The 20,112-nt window shown below is 52.8% G+C and overlaps 5 protein-coding genes across 5 annotated transcripts; 2 read left to right on the top strand and 3 right to left on the bottom strand.

Annotated features, from left to right (window-relative positions):
• Window positions 1-298: 298 nt before the first annotated feature.
• Window positions 299-4,465, bottom strand: BO95DRAFT_372743 (ribonuclease H-like protein; the record flags this gene model as incomplete). Its single annotated transcript, XM_025583015.1, has 4 exons — window positions 299-721; window positions 956-1,699; window positions 2,546-3,460; window positions 3,539-4,465. 4 exons carry the CDS (start codon window positions 4,463-4,465, stop codon window positions 299-301), a joined length of 3,009 nt encoding a protein of 1,002 aa, XP_025438143.1.
• A 3,907-nt stretch (window positions 4,466-8,372) lies between these two features.
• Window positions 8,373-10,799, top strand: cp9 (putative serine carboxypeptidase). Its single transcript, XM_025581508.1, has 2 exons — window positions 8,373-9,068; window positions 9,121-10,799. The coding sequence occupies exons 1-2, from the start codon at window positions 8,840-8,842 to the stop codon at window positions 10,725-10,727; spliced, it is 1,836 nt and encodes a 611-aa protein (XP_025438142.1). The 5' UTR covers window positions 8,373-8,839; the 3' UTR covers window positions 10,728-10,799.
• A 643-nt stretch (window positions 10,800-11,442) lies between these two features.
• BO95DRAFT_261076 (putative cell morphogenesis protein Sog2) lies at window positions 11,443-15,199 on the bottom strand. Its single transcript, XM_025581509.1, has 4 exons — window positions 14,431-15,199; window positions 14,249-14,360; window positions 13,840-14,189; window positions 11,443-13,792 (listed from the first exon to the last, which is right to left on the bottom strand). Exons 1-4 carry the CDS (start codon window positions 14,889-14,891, stop codon window positions 11,710-11,712), a joined length of 3,006 nt encoding a protein of 1,001 aa, XP_025438141.1. The 5' UTR covers window positions 14,892-15,199; the 3' UTR covers window positions 11,443-11,709.
• A 664-nt stretch (window positions 15,200-15,863) lies between these two features.
• On the bottom strand, window positions 15,864-17,113 carry rsm25 (mitochondrial 37S ribosomal protein mS23). Its single transcript, XM_025587464.1, has 2 exons — window positions 16,460-17,113; window positions 15,864-16,375 (listed from the first exon to the last, which is right to left on the bottom strand). Exons 1-2 carry the CDS (start codon window positions 16,897-16,899, stop codon window positions 16,024-16,026), a joined length of 792 nt encoding a protein of 263 aa, XP_025438140.1. The 5' UTR covers window positions 16,900-17,113; the 3' UTR covers window positions 15,864-16,023.
• A 200-nt stretch (window positions 17,114-17,313) lies between these two features.
• BO95DRAFT_485345 (pentatricopeptide repeat protein) lies at window positions 17,314-20,036 on the top strand. The gene has a single exon (XM_025590395.1). It carries the CDS (start codon window positions 17,562-17,564, stop codon window positions 20,004-20,006), a length of 2,445 nt encoding a protein of 814 aa, XP_025438139.1. The 5' UTR covers window positions 17,314-17,561; the 3' UTR covers window positions 20,007-20,036.
• The last annotated feature ends 76 nt before the right edge of the window (window positions 20,037-20,112 follow it).

Here is a 20,112-nt window from a genome sequence, read left to right as displayed (position 1 = left end):
GGGGGGGGGGGGGGGGGGGGGGTCCCTAGCTGGAGCGGACGAGAATGTTAGGCATGTGTTCGCTCTCGGGGACATTTGTATCTATGTGAAGAATAGATCCTAAGTGGGGGTTACGACCATCCGATGACGATCTTGCTTATGACAGCGGATATTAGACACGAAATGAATTAAGTTTGATATACGGGTATATGTAGATCTAGTGTGGAGTAGCACGAGACTATAACTAGTATTGTAGGTCTACTATAATACATCTACTTTTTCATACAGTGCATACATACCCGAACCGTGACCAGCTAAGCTAGATCTTATCCAACAGAGAAGGATTAGCCATGAGACGGTGGCGCATCTGCTGCCACTCCAGCCAAGTGACCCCCTGCACCAAGCAGTCCGCCAGATCGTCCAGCTTGCCGATATCCGGCAAGTTGGCGTGGGCGTGGGCGTGGGCGTGGGCGTGGGCGTGGGCGCCAGTCCGGGTGCCCATGTGTTTGGGGGATTGCCATTTGGAGCGATACGCCTGCACCCACCGCTGTAACTCATGGTCGTCGGCCACGGCCAGAGTGCCGGGACGGTGGGTGGTGGTGGTGGTGGTGGTGGTGGTAGCATTCTGCAGCCAATGCCCCACCAGATCCATCTTCATCTTCTTGACCTCGCGCGCGCTCTTTTTCTTCTTGCGTGTACGCCCTGTAGCTGTAGCTGTAGCTGTAGCTGTAGCAGTTCCGTCCTCAGCTTGAGTCAGCTCCTGCTCCTCCTGCTGCTCCTGCACCGGCCTCCTACCATTCTTACGCTCCCCGTTTCGGTTTTCAGTGACATTCACCTCTCCCTCCACCCCTGATAACCCAGACCCAGACCCAGACCCAGACCCAGACCCAACATCACCACCACCAGAAACCAGCAACGCACCACCAAGTAAACCCCCTCCCTTCCCAAGTCCATCCCCAACTCCAGCATCCCCAACTCCAAGCCCCGAAGCAACCCTCGCGGCCCAAAACCGACTCACCCGCGCCGGCTCCACGCCCCAAGCCCGCGGCACCACCCGCCTCCCCCTCTCCCTCAGACCCCCCCTCTCGCGCCTCAACACCTCCAAAACAGCATACAACACCGCCTCCAACACGCCGACGCGAATCGTCCACTCCTGGACGGCCGCCGACCCCCCGGACCGGAACCGCTGGCGCTCGATCAGCACGTGGGTGGGGCGGTACCGCTCCAGCAGGGTGGTGAGCAGGGTATACGCTTTCGCGGCGTAGAGGGGGGGAGAATACTCCTCCGGTTCGAGGGCGGGGTCTACGTCTACGTCTGCGTCTGCGTCTGCGTCTGCGGGTGGGTGGTTGAGGGTAGTGGTGGGCGGGAAGATGTCGGAGTCGAAGTCGGAGTCGAAGAGGGAGAGGCGGCGCCATGCGGTTAGCGTGATGCTGGGCCTCTCTTCCCTCGGTTCTCGGGATGAGGGAACGGGAATAGAAGAAAGAGGTGGAGATGGCGGCAGGCCGACGAGGAGATGCGCGAAGGCGAGATTGCGGATGCCCATGTCGATGCTGAGGATGCTCATGGTGTCCGTCGTGCCCGGGGCTGGCTCGGGGCCTGGCTCGGCACCATCGACGGCATCACGGCAGCGGGAACGGTACGCGTACTCGCTTCGCGGAAGTTCCGTCTCCAGGCGGCGGATGACCACGGGTTTCGTGCCGCTGGACTTGATCCCGGTGCGCTGGGCGATGCGCTGGAGGTGGGTGGCTTTTAGGGTGGGGAGGTAGGCTGAGAGGATGATTGTTGTTGTTGTGGGAGTGGTGGGAGCGGATCGCAGGAGAGGGATGGTGGTGCGCATTTGGAGATGATGAAGAGATTGACGGGATTTAGTCCATGGATTTTTGGCAGGTAAAATTGGGACTAAATGGGCTTGGCTGGTTGTAGTTGAGGGGATTCTGGTTTGCTAGCTCGTGACTTTGGAAAAGGCACGTGGCAAGGGATGTAGGTCTTGTAAAAGGTATAAATTTATGTATCAAGTGGGGATGGATGGGGTTTCCATACTGGGAAATTCGAAATTCGATGTGGGTCCAAGATCTGGGGTGGCTGACATAATATAGCCAGTGCTGTATACAGATAGTGCTGACTGCAAGTCGGAAGAGATGCTAAACACGGCATGAACAGAAGAAATCCTATTATGCATATTTTACCCTCGACAGCATGCCCACCATCCAAGCCGTCAAGTCAAGATCTTATTAGTAGGTGCTTGAGTAATTGCCCCGTAGGTGTTGAAAATGCCCAAATGCAAGATGCCAGTCAAGTCAATCATATCTAAATTCCTTCTGGAACGACCCTGGAACCAAACACCCTGCCATCGCCTCACATCAGAAAAACAAGAGAGCCAAAATTATATATGCGCTGTCTCACCCCTGTCAAACGCCAGAACCAGAACAAACCGATGCAATCCGCGCTGAAGAACTGCATGAAACTGACCCAACGCCACCCGTGTGTCACAAACAAGAGAAGATATTTTAGAAAAGAATTCATCCGGAGGCAGCCCGCGTGATCATAGAGTCGCGGAACGTGCCACGTCATAGCCCTCGTTCGACGGGATAATCGCCACGTCAGTCGGTGACACGCTCTCGCGCACATACAGAATCGGCGCCCACACCCGCCAGTGTAGCACCCCCATATGCGCCAGCCGCATCGAGATGCGCTCGACGTCATAGTGCTGGGGATGGCCCAGCATGGCGGTCGCCGTGTGGGGGAAATTGCGCTGCGACTCGCAGATCGCCAGCGGCGACATGTTCAGGTACTTCTTCGCCGCCGCGAACGACGCCGCCAGCAACTTCTCGCGCAGCGAGGCCTGGAAGTACTGGAACAGCCCCGATTCGTTCGACAGGTGCCACTCCAGCGCGCTTTCGATCTGCGTGATCACCTCGTCCGAGACCGTGTTGCCCTCGCTGCAGCAGGCGGCACACGCGAACCGAGCGATCTCCAGCCCGATGCACCGCACGTTCTGCACCCACTGCACCGACCCCCGCAGGCAGTCCTCGTTCTCCTCCATCAACGATCCAATGCGTGACCGGAAGGTGGCGTATGTCTGGGCGGGGGCCGACAGGTAGCGTTTCTGCGTATGGATGTAGGACTCGAAGATGAACCAGCAGATGTCCAGGTTGATCAGGTTCTGAAGACAGGTCCGGAGCTGCCACAAGCGGTCCGAGTCGAACACAAAGGTTTCCGGAAAGGCGTCCGGGGGGTGAAACTGGAGTAACAAGTCGGACACTCCCTGAAACAGCACCGAAATCGGCCAGAATCCGTCCGTCTGTGCGGCCTTGTCCATCTGTCGCAATTCCCGCTCCCGGGTCTCCAGATACCAAAGTCGCGACGAGTCGACCCGGAAGTTATCCCTCTCAATCTTGCCCCGGAAATACTCCTGCAGAAACGGAACAGTGTCCTCAACCAGCAGCACCCGAAAGGCGCGGATCTGGTGGTTCGCAACGTCCTAAGGCAAGCAGAATCAGTTCCCATTTCTCTCTTTCGCGGCGGCAAAAACCACCCTGCGCGTGAACCGACGCCTTACCAATTTCATGGCCTCCAGGATCGCGAACAACGTCTGGAGGCCGCCGACAATCTCCATCGGATTCTGCGACTGCGACCCGGACCGGATCTGCTCCACCATTCGATCCGCCCATTCATCCCGCATCGGGGCGCAATGCGTCTTGAGCAGCCCTGCCAGCCAGGCGGCCACCCGGACCATATCCAGCACCCCCTTCTGGATCTGCTGCATGAGTAGCGGCACCTCGAGGTTCTGCACCACCCCGGGATGATCGCGTTCGGGCACCAGCGTCTTCAACACATCCTGCAAGGTGTCGAACATGGCAGGGAGTCGGGGCTCGAAGGCCTGTCGCTGGTGAGTCCGCGCATCCGCGGCTAGGCCGGCAGCTTCGGGCGACGAGTAGAACGCGTAGATCGAAATCTCCACGGCCATGGCCTCCCAGTAATCCGCCGCCTCTTTCCGCTTCCGCCTCCCCTTCTCCCCGTCGAGGTCGGGCTTGAAATGGAGGTCCCGGTCGAAGTTCGCATCCATGCGCAGGTTGATGTTGCTCATGATGCATGGGAGATCCAGCTCACTCAGCGTGCTTTTCGTTACTGGGGGATAGCGCTTGGCGGTCAGCAGCAGCCTATGTTCCTCGGAACGAAGCCCAACCGCGGGCGGAATGTCAAGGGTCTTCGACGATGAAGATGATGGTCTGGCTGGCGCTAGGAGCGCTGTTGCAGGCGGAGACTGCGAAGCATCTTCGCAGTAAGTAGAACTGCCCGGCTGCCGTTGTTGGCGCGCGTCCGCGGGATCAGGACGTTCGTTCGTATCGCGATGGTCTAGCGAATCGTTCTTGGGCGACTCTTTCGTATGGCCGCTTCCTCCATAGGCTTCCAACGGACAGTCGGCGCTTCCCTCCTGCTTGCCCGGCGTATCCCGGCGGGCCTCCTTCGTTTTTTGAAGGTCCATCTCCATCCGATCCCGCTAGTGCCCGAGCAGATAATGGTGAGGTAGTAGGGTTGAGAGAGGAAAGGGTGATGGCTGGAGGTTGGTGGTTGAGGCGTGGCAGGAGAGTAGTAAACTGGTCCAAGTGCCAAGTGGGAAATTTGACGATATGTGGCTGCACCTAGATCGTGGGACAAACGGGCATTTCCTTGGTGATAGACGCAAGGCACCGTAGCCCTATACTAGACCACGACAACGACGGTGTGGGGGGGGGGGAAGGTTCGATTGTGATCCCTTTCCAGCAACCCTTCTGTCAGTCCTTGCCTGGGGTCGACAGGGTTTCAAGGCGAGGGAGGGGAAAATAGTGCGCACCTGATCTTGGTCAACGACGTCGATCGCTGGTGTCGATCATTAAATGGGAAGTTTGTTGTGGTGGTGGTGGTTGTAGTTGAAGATTGGTTGAATAAGTGTGGTAGGTATGGACTGACGATATAGAAATCGGCCAGTTGTAGTTGTTGTGTAGCAAATGTGCCCCCCTCCCTTTTTCTGCCTTTTTATATATCGTATAGATCTCTTGTGGTGTTTGTTGTGACGTGACAAGCCTTTTGATCTTCAAGTCTTAGTAGACGACACCAATGTCACACCCAGCACAAGATGTGAAGCTGTATATGTTGAAGCAGAAAGGGAGACAACAAGGTCAATCAAATGGCTACGCGACAACCATGAAGGGAATGCCGAAGGGGAAGAGCAAACAGATGCGGACAGGAAGAAAGGCGACAGCAACGAGATCAGAGGAACAAAGAGACCGGGATATTCAATGTTTCTGATAACCCACCCCAATGGCAGCAACAAAGCATGCGGGTTTCAGTAGATCCAGCGGTTGAAGTCTCCGAAGAGTAACCCTGCACTACCGTACACAGGGGGAGGGGAGGGAAAAAGGTCAGTGTCAACTAAGAGGGGGAGAAGGGGAGAGAAAAAAAATAAAAGGAAAAACACCAGCCAAGGGAACTACAGCGATACCAGAGATGAAGAGAAAGAATAAAAAAAAACCAGCGAGAAAAGGAATGGGCAGTGATCAATGGAAAGACAAGATCAGTCCTGCACTACCGCATTGCAAGAGACTAACTAAACCGTATAAACTGACTGGTCAGAGCGAAAGAGTGAGAGAGAGAGAGAGAGAGGAAGAGAGAGAGGGAAAAAATGAGAGGGAGGAGAGGCAAGTGAGCCTTTTGCAGGGGCACTGGAAAAAGTGAGGCTGATCTAATCTAGACGCTTGCAGCAACTACGAACTTTCCGGTTTCTGTTTTGGCTCTGCGAACCACCTGGAGACCAGCTGGGAACGGGCACGGAAGCTGCGCTGAAAGGAGAGGGAACTATAACTTCAATTCTCCATCAACAATCCTTCATCACATAGCGGATGACGTGGGATGCTTGAAGAGAAGAAGAGAAGAAACGCTGAAGTAAAGAAAGATGAAGAAGTGAGTAAGTACTAGTAGGTTAACTTAACGAGGATTGCCCTTCTTCAAGCCTGGCCCGATGGTTAGTTCAAGGTGGTGTCGGGAAGAAAGGATCAATCAATCAATCAATCAATCAATCAATCATTCATTCATTCATTCATTCATTCATTCATTCATTCATTCATTCATTCATTCATTCATTCATTCATTCATTAATCACTGCGCAAGGATTGAGAAAGTGGAAGGCGAAAAGACCAGAGGCAAAGGGAAAGGGAAAGAAAGTCAATTATTCCCGCGGCGATAATCCCTGACTCCACCCCAGCAGCAGCAGCAGCAGCAGCAGCAGCAGCATTCCTCACAACCAGGGCAGGGCACGGTATCGTGTGCGATCTCAGGCCTCGGGCGTGTGCCGGTTTCAATGCTGCTACCCGGCACCGTGGAAAAGGCCTGGAGTTCCCAAATGTGATAGGGAGTCCGCTCCCCATAACTGGTTCAAATTGGTTCAACTGGTTAACTAACCCATGCAGAAACGCCACCAGTCAATTGAATTCTATCTGGGTGGGATGGAGCAATAGATTCGGGGAGGAACCAAAACACATCCAAAGGTATTGTTAGGAGGGATAGTCTCCGGTGATACTTCGATAGGAGGGCAATTCGGTGTATTCCCGCTGAATCATGGCAATGTGCAAAGCAAATGGATGCAGCCTGCCGTTGACTGTGTTCGGATGGATCTAAGACCGAATCCATCTAATTCCGAGCTCTTGTGAAGGGTTTCTGTTTTTTTTTTTGTTTTGTTCCAGTATGGTTTTTTTTGTTTACAGATTATTTATTAGTAGTTAGTTATGTGATGAACAGGAGACTGTCTCTGCACAGAGTAAGAAAAGATCCCAAGCAGGGGATGGCCGGACATTCCATACGGAAAACTATAACTAACAACCGGCAAGTATGAGTGAGTGAGTAGTACTCCGTACCATAGTTGGATCTTTAGACTTCTTCCGCATGCAGGTTGGGTGATTTCTGTCATCCACTCTCTAGACATATGTGTAATTTGGCCGACAAGATCTGTGTGGGATGAGTATCTGGAAGTAGTGGGTGATTGTTTTTCGTTTCCCTATTCCCTATCCCAGGGCGCCGAACGGCAGGCACCATGCAGCATGGGATCTCGATAGATCACGGAGCATCAGCACCCATTAAGTTAGCATCATGCCATCCATCAGCTTGCTTGCTTGCTTGGCCCTCGTGTGCACTGATTAGTACCATAGGTACGGAGTACTCAGTACTCATCCAAGACTTTTCGGCAACTCTGCATCTCTTCTCTGTCATGCAAACCTAGATGAGACCGGCCGATTGGTCCCAATCTCATAGTCGGGCGTCAAACCCATTATTCTTCTACTAAGTTAACTATCGCATGGCGGATTAGCGATGGGGCGGTTCCGCTTTTTGCCCACCGACACTTTCGGGACTGCAGTCGAGTCTGGGTTGTTGACCGCCGGCGGGAACTCTTCTTGCGCTACAGAAGCCCCTTTTCACTTCACAGGCGCCCGCGACCGTGTTTAATTTCCTCCCGTTGGCTCCTCCCTTGGGTTGGGGTGGGACATGGGGACAGCCCCGATCTATCCACCCTAGCAGATTGATATGTAGATTGACGTCGATGTTCATTATTGATAACCCAACAGTCCCCGTCGGGGTGGATCACACGCGTGGTAGCATCGGTAAGTCAACCCGAGTCAGCAATGGCTTGTAACTTATAGTACCGTAGTTCTTCCCCGGTTTGGGTCTATGTTTCCCAGCAGGAATCTGATGCTCAAGGTTCTGGTCGGATGGCCCCGGCAAGTCAATCTACTACTCCGTATCGAGAAACTATCCAGTTCTTGCTAAGGGGTGGGATAATTCATTGGATCCGCAGCACTTGCAGTTGGAGTCGCTTTATAGAAGGCGCTGTACGAGTCGTAAGTAATGATTGCCGACAAGAACGAATAACAGACGGCAGACGGCGAAAACGTCATGCGAATAATGTGTCTGGGCCATTCGAGCCTTTCCTCTGCGAATAAAGGGGCGAGAAAATTCTGTGGTTGATGCTGGCTTAGCGCCTCACTTTTGTTGCGCACTGGTCACAACAATTAGATACTCCACGCGTGGCCGCCTCATTATCCCGGGTCAGGACGGCGAGGTGGCAATTGGGGAGGGGGAGAGAAGCCAAGCCCGTTGGCAAGGCAAGCCATAAGAGAAGCGGTGTTAGGATAGACCCCGGTTTCTGCTCCCCAAGGCTGCAGGGTAGAGTTGAGAGTCGAGACGTTGCGCGAGTCTGGAGCCATTATTGGCTCCGCGTTGCGCTGTTGCAGGCGGGGCGGGGGGGGTACGGAGTCCGTACTAGAACTTCCTCCGGCCTGTCAGGCCAGGGCGGACAGATAATATGGAGTGATGATGAACCTTTTATCGACATATATGTCTACTGCGACTTCTTGAAACTCCGCTGCACATTGCTTGCCTGATTGATGCTTTCACCGGCCGAGCCTACTAGGTAGGCAATGAAGCGGAATGGAACCTTGAAGATGAGGATGATAGCCTCTTTGGGAAGCCAGGGCCGATCCCGTGACCGCATGCCTGGCCCTAAATCAGGTGATTCGCTATACTCCATCAAAGCTACTTAGTAGTAGACAATGAGGTAGGACAAAGCCACTGAAATCATAATGGACTACTTATGTCATTCTCAGAGTGTAATCTGTACCAGTATCAGCTCGGACACGCAAAGTCGGCGCCACTCCGTGACTCTTTGTAGAGTTCAATAAGCTCAAGCTTATTGAGAGCAATATCGGGATAATCATTATAAGTATGGCGACTCACAACAGTGTTTGTAATATAACGGAGATGGAGTCAAGCAGTCGCTACGACAGTGCTTGTAGTGCAGTGAGGAGTGAAGAGAAGATGAGAAAATGAGAAAATGAATCTGGTCGCTGTCTACGCCTTGATCCGTATGCTTTGGGCATTCCTGCCTCCGAGTCGGCTGGACGTCTCCCAATTCGAGGTTCATTCCTTGCCAGGCGTCCCTTCTTCTGCTCTTCCTACCAGCTGGGCCGGTCGGATTCCTGTTCCTGAGACCGAACCCGGCAACTCGTTGTTCTTCTGGCTCTTCCAGGCCGAACACCCTGCGCATGATGATAACCTTATCAGTTGGTCTCTCTCTGCAGATCCAGCCGCAATAGCTAATCAGACATCGGCTAGTATGGTTCAATGGCGGGCCTGGATGCTCGTCTCTGATCGGACTGCTATCGGGCAATGGGCCATTGACCTTCGTTGGCAATTCTACCGAGCTCGAGCGCAATCCCCACTCCTGGACGCAGCTGGGACATGTTCTGTACATCGACCAACCCGTAGGGACGGGATTGTCCACGGCGAGTGAGCCCTATCCACTGTCCGACAACGAGGGAGTGACTTCCTACCTTTACGCATGGCTACAGTCTTTCTTCACCCACTTCCCTCAGCTCAGGTCCAAGCAGATCCACCTGATGGGCGAATCCTACGCCGGTATATACATCCCCTACCTTGCCTCAGCCGTTGTGCACCACCAGGCCTCCTTTACGCTCCATCTACGCTCCATCTCCCTCGGGGATGCGACATTTGGCAATTCCATCGCCATGTCCACCATCCCCACCGTAGCATACATGCGCTCCCAGCAATCGCGCCTACAAATTCTACCCGAGATCCTCGACGCGTTCATTGAAGGCGATTCCGTCTGCGGATTTGACCAAGTCCTCCACCAAGCCGCACAATATCCGCCTAAGGGACCCATCCCCATCCCCGACGAGGCAGAGGACGATAACGAGACACCAGACCAGCAGCAAACATGCAGCAGTGACACCGCAGCAGCAGCAGCAGCAGCAGCAATGCAACCCCCTCTGACCACCCCCGAAGAAATCCTCTCCTCCATTCTGAACTCCACCACCGGCGACGGATCTTGCGCCACATTCTCCACAGCATCACGATACCTCTCCACCACCGCGCAGAACCACCATCAGTGTTTCGACGTGTACGACATCACCAACAACTGTACCACCCTCAACCCACTGCCCCTACTATCTTCATATTTCAGCCGACCCGACGTCCAAGTTGCACTGAACTTGCTCCCTCCGTCTCCTTCCTCACCTGTATCTTCCCAACCTTCATCATCAACATCATCCTCATCTCAATCCTCGCATCTTCCATCCCCGGCAAACAGTCGCAATTCCAATCCGACCACCTCAGAGACCAAAAAGCAATCTCCTCCCCCGTCTCCTTCTTCTTCCTCTTCCTCCTCCATCATCCCCACCACCACCACTTCCCGCGCACAAACCTATCTCCCCTGCAACGACACCATCCGCACTCTGGTCCTCAAAGACGGCCAACTGCCCCAACCGCCGGCGGACACCATCCTCCCCGACCTCATCACCACCCACCACATCGCCCTCCACGTCTACGCTGGCGACAGCGACTTCCTCCTCAACCACTATGGCATCGAACTGGCTCTGCAGAATATGACCTGGCACGGCGGCCAGGGGTTCTCGCGCCCGTTCACCGGTAATTATTTCCATGTAGACGATGCGGGCTTCCTGCGTCATACAAACCACTCCTCCTCCTTGTCCTCTGATACCACCTGCCCTGCAGATACCAGTAGCTGCGATGACCCCTTATCACCACCACCACCACCGGTGACAGCGGGTCTCTGGACCTCCTCGCGAGGGGTCACCTACCATCTCTTCTGGGGCGCAGGCCATGCGGTGTTTGCTAAGAAGCCCCGGGAAATGTTGGCTTTTGTGCGGGATGTGGTTCTGGACTCTTCGCAATGGGATTGACATGATCGCAGTAAAGATATATATCAATGTGTACATGTAAAGGAAAGACAAAATCACCCAAATCGCTAATTGCTGCAGTCGAAGGGGATTGGCAAATCGACAGGAATTCACTTATTGAAAAGTCTAGATTGACAAGGGAACGATCATCTCTGTACCGTAGATGTATGAGAATTCTGTAGGTCAGTGCGTGGATGTCTTGCACATCCACGAATCTTTCTCCTGGGGGAGGGGGGGAGGAAGCCTGCATGATGCATGCAATGCAGTAGGGGCGAAGTGTTGGGAGGAATACAGCAGAGCCCCCTAAAAAAACAAAAAACAACAAGAAGCACACACAATTCACAAAAACCAACCCCACGGTTTGGAAAAGGGGGGTTATTGAATTTTAGGTTTGCAAAGTGATTGCTGCACCAACAGCAAGAAAGTTTCACGTTTTCGATGCAATTTGTCATGTTATGCGAGGGAAAAAGAGGTGCCCTTTCCCTTGCCTTCGAAAAGTTGTGGTGGTATCTATGATGTTTTTTTCTTTAATTGGTGCCCCCCTCTCTATCAGTAGGTAGGAATCACAAGGGGTAAAAAAACAAATACATGATGGGTTTCATTTCGCCTTGATCTTCATAATGCATAGTCAAAAACAAAAAGGATAGAGCACGCTATGCAAAGTCCTTTCCCAGTAGAAGTTGAACGCTGGAAAAGCCGTACGCCGCCTGTTTTGGAGTCCCGAGTCGATGTGCCCCCGTATTCCTGGTGTCTGTGTAGAAGAACATTCAAATATGCGACACAAATAGGGTTACAAAGGATGTCTGGAAGATCGTGGAAAGCATGTAAGAGTAAGAAGAGGTGATACTGCACATTGAATCATGTCGTAATTGTTCACTGAGCCATAAATAACGCAAGTTTGTGGCCACGTGAAACCAGCTGTCAAAGCATCGGTTTATCGCAGTGGATACGAAGACCGGAGAAAGTTGATGATGAAGACTCCTGTTCAGCGACGGGCGAAAAATGGGGCTTGGTTAGGCATCGAGAGCAAAGAGTCGGCTCTTTGGAAGACATCCCCTTCGAAAAACTTGTCGCTGTATGCACTGGCAGGGGTAGAGGGAACGGTCGCCTGCGCAGCGGGACCGAGTGCGGCACTTAGAGGTGTTGCAGGAAGATGGACCGATGGCGATAAATTAGGGCCATGATGAAATGTGTTCGTCGTCGATACCGAGGTCTGGTGCTGAGAATGATGAGCCTGCAAAGGAGGACCGTATATGTTAGGAGTTGGATTGCTGGGGTTATCTGCAAGAAAAGACCAGGGCGACGCATCGATCATACGTCCGGCTTCTCTGCTCGACCTCTGGATGGGACGAAGCATGTTAACAATGTCGTTGGGGAGAATTTTCATATTTCGAACCTCCTTCATGTCAATGACAAGGTCTACGAAAGACTGCAAAAATGCCTTGCAGTGTTGCCAGAACTCGCGCGTGTTCCGGGTTCCACCACCAGGCTCCTTCACCTTCATGTTGGACAGCCTTGAGCCTAAGCCCTCTGAGACATCCAGACACACCTGACAGCGGTGGATGAGATTTTTCCAAAGCATGACGATACCCTCTGACTTCCGCGTTTGCTCAGCTAGTTCGAGACATCGCACCAGTTGAGCAAATGCCACAGGCAATCCCTGGAGAGCAGCGCTACATGCCGAGTTGAGCTGACCGAAGATTCTCTCGAAAATGCGCTCTTCTTCGATCTCATCTAGTCCAGTCATCGGACTGATTCGAGGTATAACAGAGCTAGGGATCGCAGGGAATGACTCGCCCGAGCGAGGGGTTGCCAGTGATGACGGTATGGAAGTATTGATGTGGTTGGATCTGCTACTGGACCGACTCCGTGTGGCGAGACTGAATGGCGTCGGGGCAAACCCTGGTGAACTGACGGCAGACTGGTATTGCGATGCTGCGTGGAAAGGACCATTCATAACAATCTGAGGGTACTGGATTGTTGTGTCACTTCGGTAGCGTCGTGTCGAAAACGACTGGTCTCTTCCCCTTGTTGGTGTCACGGTTGGCCCCAGAAACCGGTCCGGACCTGCGGACTCCCTAATTTCTGGAACAGGCAATTTCGCAGCTGGTTTGAGGCCCTTTTCGATGGGCACTCCAAGATGTGCACACGCATTGCGCAATTCAACCATGCTACCGAATATCATGAGAATCAGAGAACGCACATAGCACGACTCGCCGTTCGTGACTATTTTGTCAATACTGTTTCGTAACTGTGTGCCGACGTGTGTGTAGGCGATAATGCATGTCTCACATTCTCGCTTGACAGCCTCGTTGGCCAACCGTGCCACGTCGGCTTCCTCAAATTGAGAGTGTTCTGCGTTCTCGATAGCCTCGTTGAGGCGATCGACATGAGTAGAAGCATTGTAAAAGACAATCTCGAGGCTATTTCGACGGGCGTCTTCACGCTTGATGACGCTTATCAAGGACGTGACATTGGATTGAATCTGGAAGAGAGCGAATAGAATGCACTTTGCGCTTGCGATAATGGGCTCGGCTGTCACTTTCTCTGCCTTTTGTTCCGGTAAACTCGACATTCGATTCACAAACCCGTCCTTCAAGCGCCTGCGCTCCCTTGGGCTGCTGGGACTGGAAGAATTGCTGCTAGATAGGGCGCCAGATGGCCTGGTACGAAGAATCGAGCCGTAGCTCAAGCCTCGCAGATGGCTATTCCGATAGGGACGTGTCTCGTCGAGAGTTCCAAGGTCTGTGTTCTTCCGAATGACTCCCATCCGCTTGTTGCGCGCTGCGAGAGAGGCTTGGATAATGCCTTCGCTGTTGCTTCGATTGCGCTCATTGTACGCACCATAGGGTTTCGCCCCTGGACGCTGTAGTACGGCACCGTGGAAGGCAGGGTTGTGCCCCGAAGCGATGCGATAGTGGGACTTCATTGGAATTGGCGGTGGTCGACCTAACGAGGGTGACTTGGGGTCGGAGGCACTGTCGCCAGTACTGGGAATCACAGGGAATCGACTGCTCATTCCACGCTTAAGAGGTTTGGGAGTATCAAGCATGCCCTCGCTAAAAGCCCTGCGATATCAGTTTCAGTGCTGCGGAGTGGAGACAAGAGGACATACCTCGGGTCATATTTCTCAATTTCCAAGGGCGCAACAGGCTGTTTTGTCTTCAAGAATCTTTTAAGCTCAGCGGTTACTGCCACCTCCTTCTCGTTGTCAGTCAAGCTCGAGGGGGCAAATTCTGTTTCAGAGCTTTCGAGGAGTCGTCGTAGGGGGTATCGTAAGGGGTTGCCAGCAACTTTGAGGATTTGAAGCTTGTTCATGTCGGAGATCCCGAGTGGTAAGTCGTCGAGGCGGTTTTGCATTACCGAAAGAACCCTAAGAGAGGAGAGCTTTTTGATCTCTTCCGGAAGGTGGCTGATTTTGTTGCGACTGATGTCTAGAATTTCGAGAAGCGGCAGCTTATAGACCTAAAACCATTGTTAGAGTCCATAGCAGAAGAGGCTCATTTGAGGTGCCCGGAACGTACTCCTTTGGGAAATTCACGGAAACTGTTTGCCCGGATGTTGAGATATCGTAGATGACGACACTCTGCGAATCGATAGGGTATGTGAACCAACTGGTTATTGGATAGCGAGAGTCTGCTAGTTGTCAGCGTGTCCGGGCACGCAGGTGACGTCTTTCGCAGCAGGAAGGTGAAAGGAAACATACCGCTCAACTTCGTCCTTGATGGTATCCACGACTGACTCAGGAATACGAGAAATGTTGGAGTGACCCAAGTCGATTGTTAACTTCGGCTTCACTACATCGGTGACTGCTTCACTTCCAGCAAGCGAGCGTTTTGTTTCTTGGATTCCATTCTCAACCGCCCGGCGGGCCAGCTCGATTGTCTCCTCGGTTGTTAACAAGCGGGGTCCTGGTGGATGTTTGCCTGTAGTGCCATTGCCGTCGCCTGCGGTTCCACTGACAAGTGTTACCTCATCCTCACTTTTAGCCGGTGCATCAATTCTGGAGGCAGGCACCAATGCAGCAGGCACCAACGAGGCTGGTACGAGCGAGACCGGTAGGCTCTGTTCCAAAGATTGTCTGCCATTGTCGTCATTGTCCACGTCGCCACGGTAGGCGAAGGGCATCCTGATGGTATCTTCCGGGCGCACCATTGTCGACAACATAGTGGACGATGTACGGAGTAAGAGGGTCTATGCGATCGGCCTGGCGCTGGCAATTTTCGTGATTGATGGTTCGGAATTCGAACATGCACTCAGATAGCCAAGATGTCTCCGGGATGTGTTCTGTGGCCTGCACGAAGCATGATCGATGTATAATCAAACTGAGTAAGGTGTCGTAAGAAGAAAGGATAAGTATGAGGGTATAAAGGAGGCGACAGTGCGTGCAGTTGGCGTGAGGCGCGCAGCCAGGCCCGGGCGGCACTCGTTAGGCTTCAAACGGACGAGAACTTGCTCGAATCCGAACAACACGAGAATCACGAGAAGGGAGGATTTCAAGAAGAGTCCTGATAGTAATTCAAGAAGTGAGAAGAGTAGATTGTAAGCCAGTACAAAATTTAGATAGGACGATAGATGTTGGTCCGAGAGGTCAACGGAAGTCGAGAAGAACGGGCGGCGTGACGGGTGTGAGTGAGTGAGAGGGAGCGAGGGAGGGAGCGAGGGAGGGAGCGAGAGAGACTTGAAACGCGGAGAAAAAGGTTGCAGCTGTCAGAAGAAAGCCACAGCTAAATCAACTGACTGCAATAGCAGTAGATAACCTTTTTATTTTTCTTTTCTCTGATCAGCTCAGTGATGCGATTAATTCAGCGAGTTGATTGATTGACATGGGAATGAAGGAGGTGAGGTATAGTAGTTGTAGTTGTAGTTGTAGTTTGCAGAATAGAAAGACAGACCCTCCGGGCGATAAGTCGACTGGTGGTTGATTGGCCCCTGGAGCGTGCCCGGTAGCCACACCTGAAACACCCGTGACTGCTATTGTTTGATCTTTTTGATGTACTCCGTACTGTAGCCGCCATGACAGAGAAAGAACAAAATCTGAAGCATGAAGGGGAAACATCAAAAGAATATCAAGTAAACAAAGTAAACAATTGATCGGACAGTAAATAGATAATGTGAGAAGGGGGAAGAAAAAAAATGAGATTGAATGCAATAACAAAAGAAGTATAAAACTTTATATAACAGTACAAGCAAATTAAACCCCCCCCAAAGATCTCAACAGTCCCGTAGTGTACATGAAAATATCCCAATAATTTCTCTCCCCTCCTTACCCGATTCCAATACATCTCTACTGACTCCTCTACTCAAGCGCGCTTTCATCCGCAGGATCTTCTTCTCCTACGCTCACGGAGTCCTCATTGTCTGGTACTACAGGACCGGCCATTGCTGCGTGTTTCGCGTCCAGGATCTGAGCTTCATCCCTGGCCCAGACCTTCCAGCGCTCAAACTCTTGGTTCTCGAGTTTCATACCAACCTCCAGCTGCGTAGGTCCAAAGACAGCACCAGTAGCTTCGGCTTCCTCTGCCGCAACTCGGCGTTCGATATCCTCACGCAGACGGAGTTGATAGAATTCGCGACGAGCAATGTCGTAAGCGGCGCTTTTGGTCATGCCGAAAACATTGTTCAGAAGCCAGAGTTGGCGCTGAACGACACTATACACGCAGGCAGATGATGCTTAGCATGGCAACGGGGGCAAGACGCGTAGAAAACAGCCGTGGTTAAGTGTGGTAGCATACCTCTCACCATCCAACCTCTTTCCTGGCTGCTGGAGCCGGCTCCAGTCGTGGTTGACCCAGTCCTTGCCGGTGGTTTCGAGGATCACTCGGGGCCTAGCCAATTCCCAAGGATGGTCCTTGAAGAATTCTTTGCGCAGCTGATCCTCCTCGTATTTGATCTCGGTGGGTAGAAACATGCGGCTCGCCTTCTTCGGCTTCGTCTTCTTTTCTTGAACTTCTAGAGCGTAGCGCTTCGCCATATTACCGTCGCTAAGTCTGACCCACTTGTGGCGCTGGCGGATCAATTGATGTTGGTGTGCTTGATTTCGGACGAGGACTTGAGCGGGAGGAATATCGCCGATAACATCGGCCCAGATAGGTAATTTTACGATCTGGTTGACCTCCTTCTGGAGCAAGGCTTTTTCGCGCACGCGGAGCGCTGTGAGGTTGTATTTGCCCATTGTGCAATCGGAGAGGGCGGCGGCGGCGGCAGCGGAAGAGGAGGAGGATCTGTCCGGTGAATGTGTGAGAAGGAAGCGGGAGACCGGGGATGAAAAAGACGGTCAGACCTGCTGGCAAGAATGAATCAAAGTGGATTGAACAATCCTCCGTGAAGCCTCAAGAGAGGCGGGGGGAAGCTGGTTATGTTTTGATATTTTGAGGAGGTGGCAGGGCCCAGGCAGATAAAGCCAGGAAATTGAAGTTTGGCGGGAGTCGAGGTGGAAAAAGAGCCATTGGCACTGATTGGCAATGCGCGCCTCCGATTGGCTCCAACCCCGGCTCCGCCTTGGAAACAAATGGCAGAGACTGTGAGTTCGAGTGCAAAGCCCATAATAATAATTTGAACGCGGAGCTCCTCCTCCTCCTCCTCCTCTTCTCCTTCTGACTTGGTTCGAAACTGTTACACTATCAACGAACTCATCCTTTGCCTTCGCCTTCTTCCCCTTCTTTCTCCTCTCCTCTCCTCTCCTCTCTTTCCACTCCTCCCTCCCCTCCCCTCCCCTCTTCACCCCGTCGCATCCCCATACCCATACACCTGCCGCCTGAAATTTCCCAGGAATTGTTGCTCGAGACCTCCTCGGGACATGCATGGCTGATCCAATGCCACGATGTCTGTCATCTCATGCCTCTTTCCACTAGGTTTCCGAGCTCGCCCGATCTGCGGCCTTTCTCGCAGCGATTGGATACGTGCTTGTCCCTCAATTACCCTTTCATGTCAACCTCCGATTCGTTCTCCTACAATGCCTCCGTCAGACGACTTGCTTCCAGACGGCCCCGTCCCACTGCGGCGTCTATAGCCGATGTATTCGTTGGTTCCTTGGTGGTGGCCGGTTACTGCCGCGAACACTCGCCTCGTGGCAGAGCATTTTCGACAATGCCCCAAAAGTCTTCCCGAGGTAATGCGGTCAGCTGGCAGGACCGGCGCTTGAGACAGACCGGGAAAATTCCCTCAACCCGTCCTCTTGATCGTCTGAGCTCGTCACCGGAATGTTTGCATCAGTCAAGGACGCAACGGATGTTCAACTCGGGAATCGCATTGAGGGCGAAGGAAGACAACGATGAAGGCTATGTTTGGGTGAATAGGCCATCGCAGGGCCCTCGCGCGCGACTTCACAGTGCAAATGTTACTGGCAACCGCAATTCCGCTGCATGCGGGGAGGTCAACAGAAGTTCTGGGGAAGAACACGACATTGGGTCTGTCGCAGAGAAGCTATCACCAGAGAGCGAAGCCAACTTTCCCACGCGCAACAACGCAACTACGAATAACACTACGACTCAGATATCGGATGGAAAATGCGAGCCGAAGAAGCACGGCTACAAAGGGAGGACCACACCCACAAAGGCACTACATAAATCTGTCTCATATTTTTACAAAACACTGTTCGAGGATTCACTTGATTGGGAGCAGGCAGCAGATCTAGTCACCAGGGACCGACCTATGGTGAGCCCATCATCGACACGAGCATCACCGGCTAAGGAAGTAATGTCGCACCATGATGAGGAGCTTGATTCGGTTACGAGATTTCAGGACGCCCTGTGGGACGAGAGCAAATCAAATCAGTACATCTTTCGACTCTACAGAGATATTCCTTATCCGGGAGTCGCGCGTCTCTCGAAAGCTTGTCGGGGAGCTCTGCTACGCCGGTTTGCAACCCCGGAGAACCGTCGGTGGGTGGAAGCGCGACGGTTCCTTGCGCTGCTTGACGACATGGTTGTTGCCAAGCTCCCGGTATCCCGTTCTCTATGGACTTCTGCTATTCATCTCGCAGGACGGGCATCGGGCAGAGTATATAAAAGAGATTTAGTAAGGTCGATCGGTCTCTGGCAAAAGATGGAGCATTGGGGCGGAGTCAAGTCAGACGGGGTTGTGTTTACCGTCCTCTTTGACGTTGCCATCAAAGCCGGTCAATTTACCGTTGCCGACCGGCTTGTGGAGGAAATGGAAGAGCGAGGTCTCCAGTTTGGACGCACCGGCAAAGTGTCGAGAATTTATCGTCATGGCCAACAGCATGATGCTATCGGCGTCCGGCAAGCATTCGATGACTTCGCCTCGAGCGGCGAGCTCGTTGACACTGCCGTTATGAACTGCCTGATGGCCTCCTTCATTTCTGCCGGAGATGTGAAAGCAGCGGAAGCCATTTATGGGCAAATGATGATGAACCAGGCTGCGGGCTCCCGCACTCACGCCATTCATGGTAACTTGTCCACCGAGATGAAAACCTACCGAGCAAGATCGAAAAGGCTCAATCGCCTCCTAGAGATCTCCGCCCGCCTCAAAGATCACTTGCCAGATCATTATCGCACGCTTCAAAGAGCGATCGCCATCACCCCCGACACTCGCACATTCCGCATCCTTCTGTCCTTATACGCCCAAAAGACTGGCGACATTGGAGCCCTGATGTCTATCATTACTGACATGGAGAAGGTTTTCGCTGTACCCCCGCGCGGGTTGATATACATGTTCCTTTTCGATGGGTTTGCCCATCATGGGCGGCGAAGAGAAGGGTGGACAGCGGAGAGACTGCGAGTGGCATGGGAGACGTATCTGCGAGCCCTCTATGAATCCAAGTCGCGGTTTGAACAAGAATTTCATCCCCGCCCTCGAAGAAAAAGTCCCACATGGGAGAATCCGTTGCTCGAGTCGTACATCTCACTCGCACAACCCTCGATCCCGCACGCGACAACCGGGCTGTACACCCATTTACCACAGAAAGAGACTCCTATCAAAGTGCAAGAGCCGGGCGTTGGGGAGGTCATGCCTACGGAACCCGATGCAGTTGTCGAGCCCGTTAATGTCTCCAACGGGCCAGCACGCGACGACGAGGCACTTGGTTCCGATGCGTCGGAGGAGGAACTGGAGCGTCAAATCGAGAACGGGGTTTTTCTAGGTCGTCGCATGATTTTGACCATCCTCCGCGCGTTTGGGCGTTGCTACGGACCCCAGGAAGTTATGGAAGTATGGCTTCAAATGGAACGCCTTTGGCAACCCTGGAAGCGTAGGGCGCAGGACGTCATGGCTGTTAAGGAGGAACTGGAGAAGCAGATGAAAAACGTCCGGTGGCGTTGAAGCGATCTGTGATTGTTGTTTTCTTTTCGTTGCCTTTTCGGTGGGCCTTTTCCAAGGTGCTTGTATATTATTATATAGACCTGATAGATAGATATACCCTCAGGTA

This window comes from Aspergillus brunneoviolaceus, assembly GCF_003184695.1.
Source record: "Aspergillus brunneoviolaceus CBS 621.78 unplaced genomic scaffold BO95scaffold_76, whole genome shotgun sequence".
Classification (NCBI taxonomy): Eukaryota; Fungi; Ascomycota; class Eurotiomycetes; order Eurotiales; family Aspergillaceae; genus Aspergillus; species Aspergillus brunneoviolaceus.
Note: the sequence above shows the minus strand (reverse complement) of the source record. Positions and strands in the feature narration are given on the sequence as shown.

What these genes read in the sequence shown, in the direction of transcription:
- BO95DRAFT_261076 (XM_025581509.1), bottom strand. Translation starts at nt 14,891, where the DNA reads ATGTTGTCGACAATGGTGCGCCCGGAAGATACCATCAGGATGCCCTTC. An exon ending in ATCAAGGACGAAGTTGAGCG is followed by an intron (nt 14,361 to 14,430) that starts GTATGTTTCCTT and finishes GACAACTAGCAG; the next exon opens with ACTCTCGCTATCCAATAACC. An exon ending in TCCGTGAATTTCCCAAAGGA is followed by an intron (nt 14,190 to 14,248) that starts GTACGTTCCGGG and finishes CAATGGTTTTAG; the next exon opens with GTCTATAAGCTGCCGCTTCT.
- BO95DRAFT_485345 (XM_025590395.1), top strand. Translation starts at nt 17,562, where the DNA reads ATGCCTCTTTCCACTAGGTTTCCGAGCTCGCCCGATCTGCGGCCTTTC.
- cp9 (XM_025581508.1), top strand. Translation starts at nt 8,840, where the DNA reads ATGAATCTGGTCGCTGTCTACGCCTTGATCCGTATGCTTTGGGCATTC. An exon ending in GCATGATGATAACCTTATCA is followed by an intron (nt 9,069 to 9,120) that starts GTTGGTCTCTCT and finishes GACATCGGCTAG; the next exon opens with TATGGTTCAATGGCGGGCCT.
- rsm25 (XM_025587464.1), bottom strand. Translation starts at nt 16,899, where the DNA reads ATGGGCAAATACAACCTCACAGCGCTCCGCGTGCGCGAAAAAGCCTTG. An exon ending in AAGAGGTTGGATGGTGAGAG is followed by an intron (nt 16,376 to 16,459) that starts GTATGCTACCAC and finishes CTGCGTGTATAG; the next exon opens with TGTCGTTCAGCGCCAACTCT.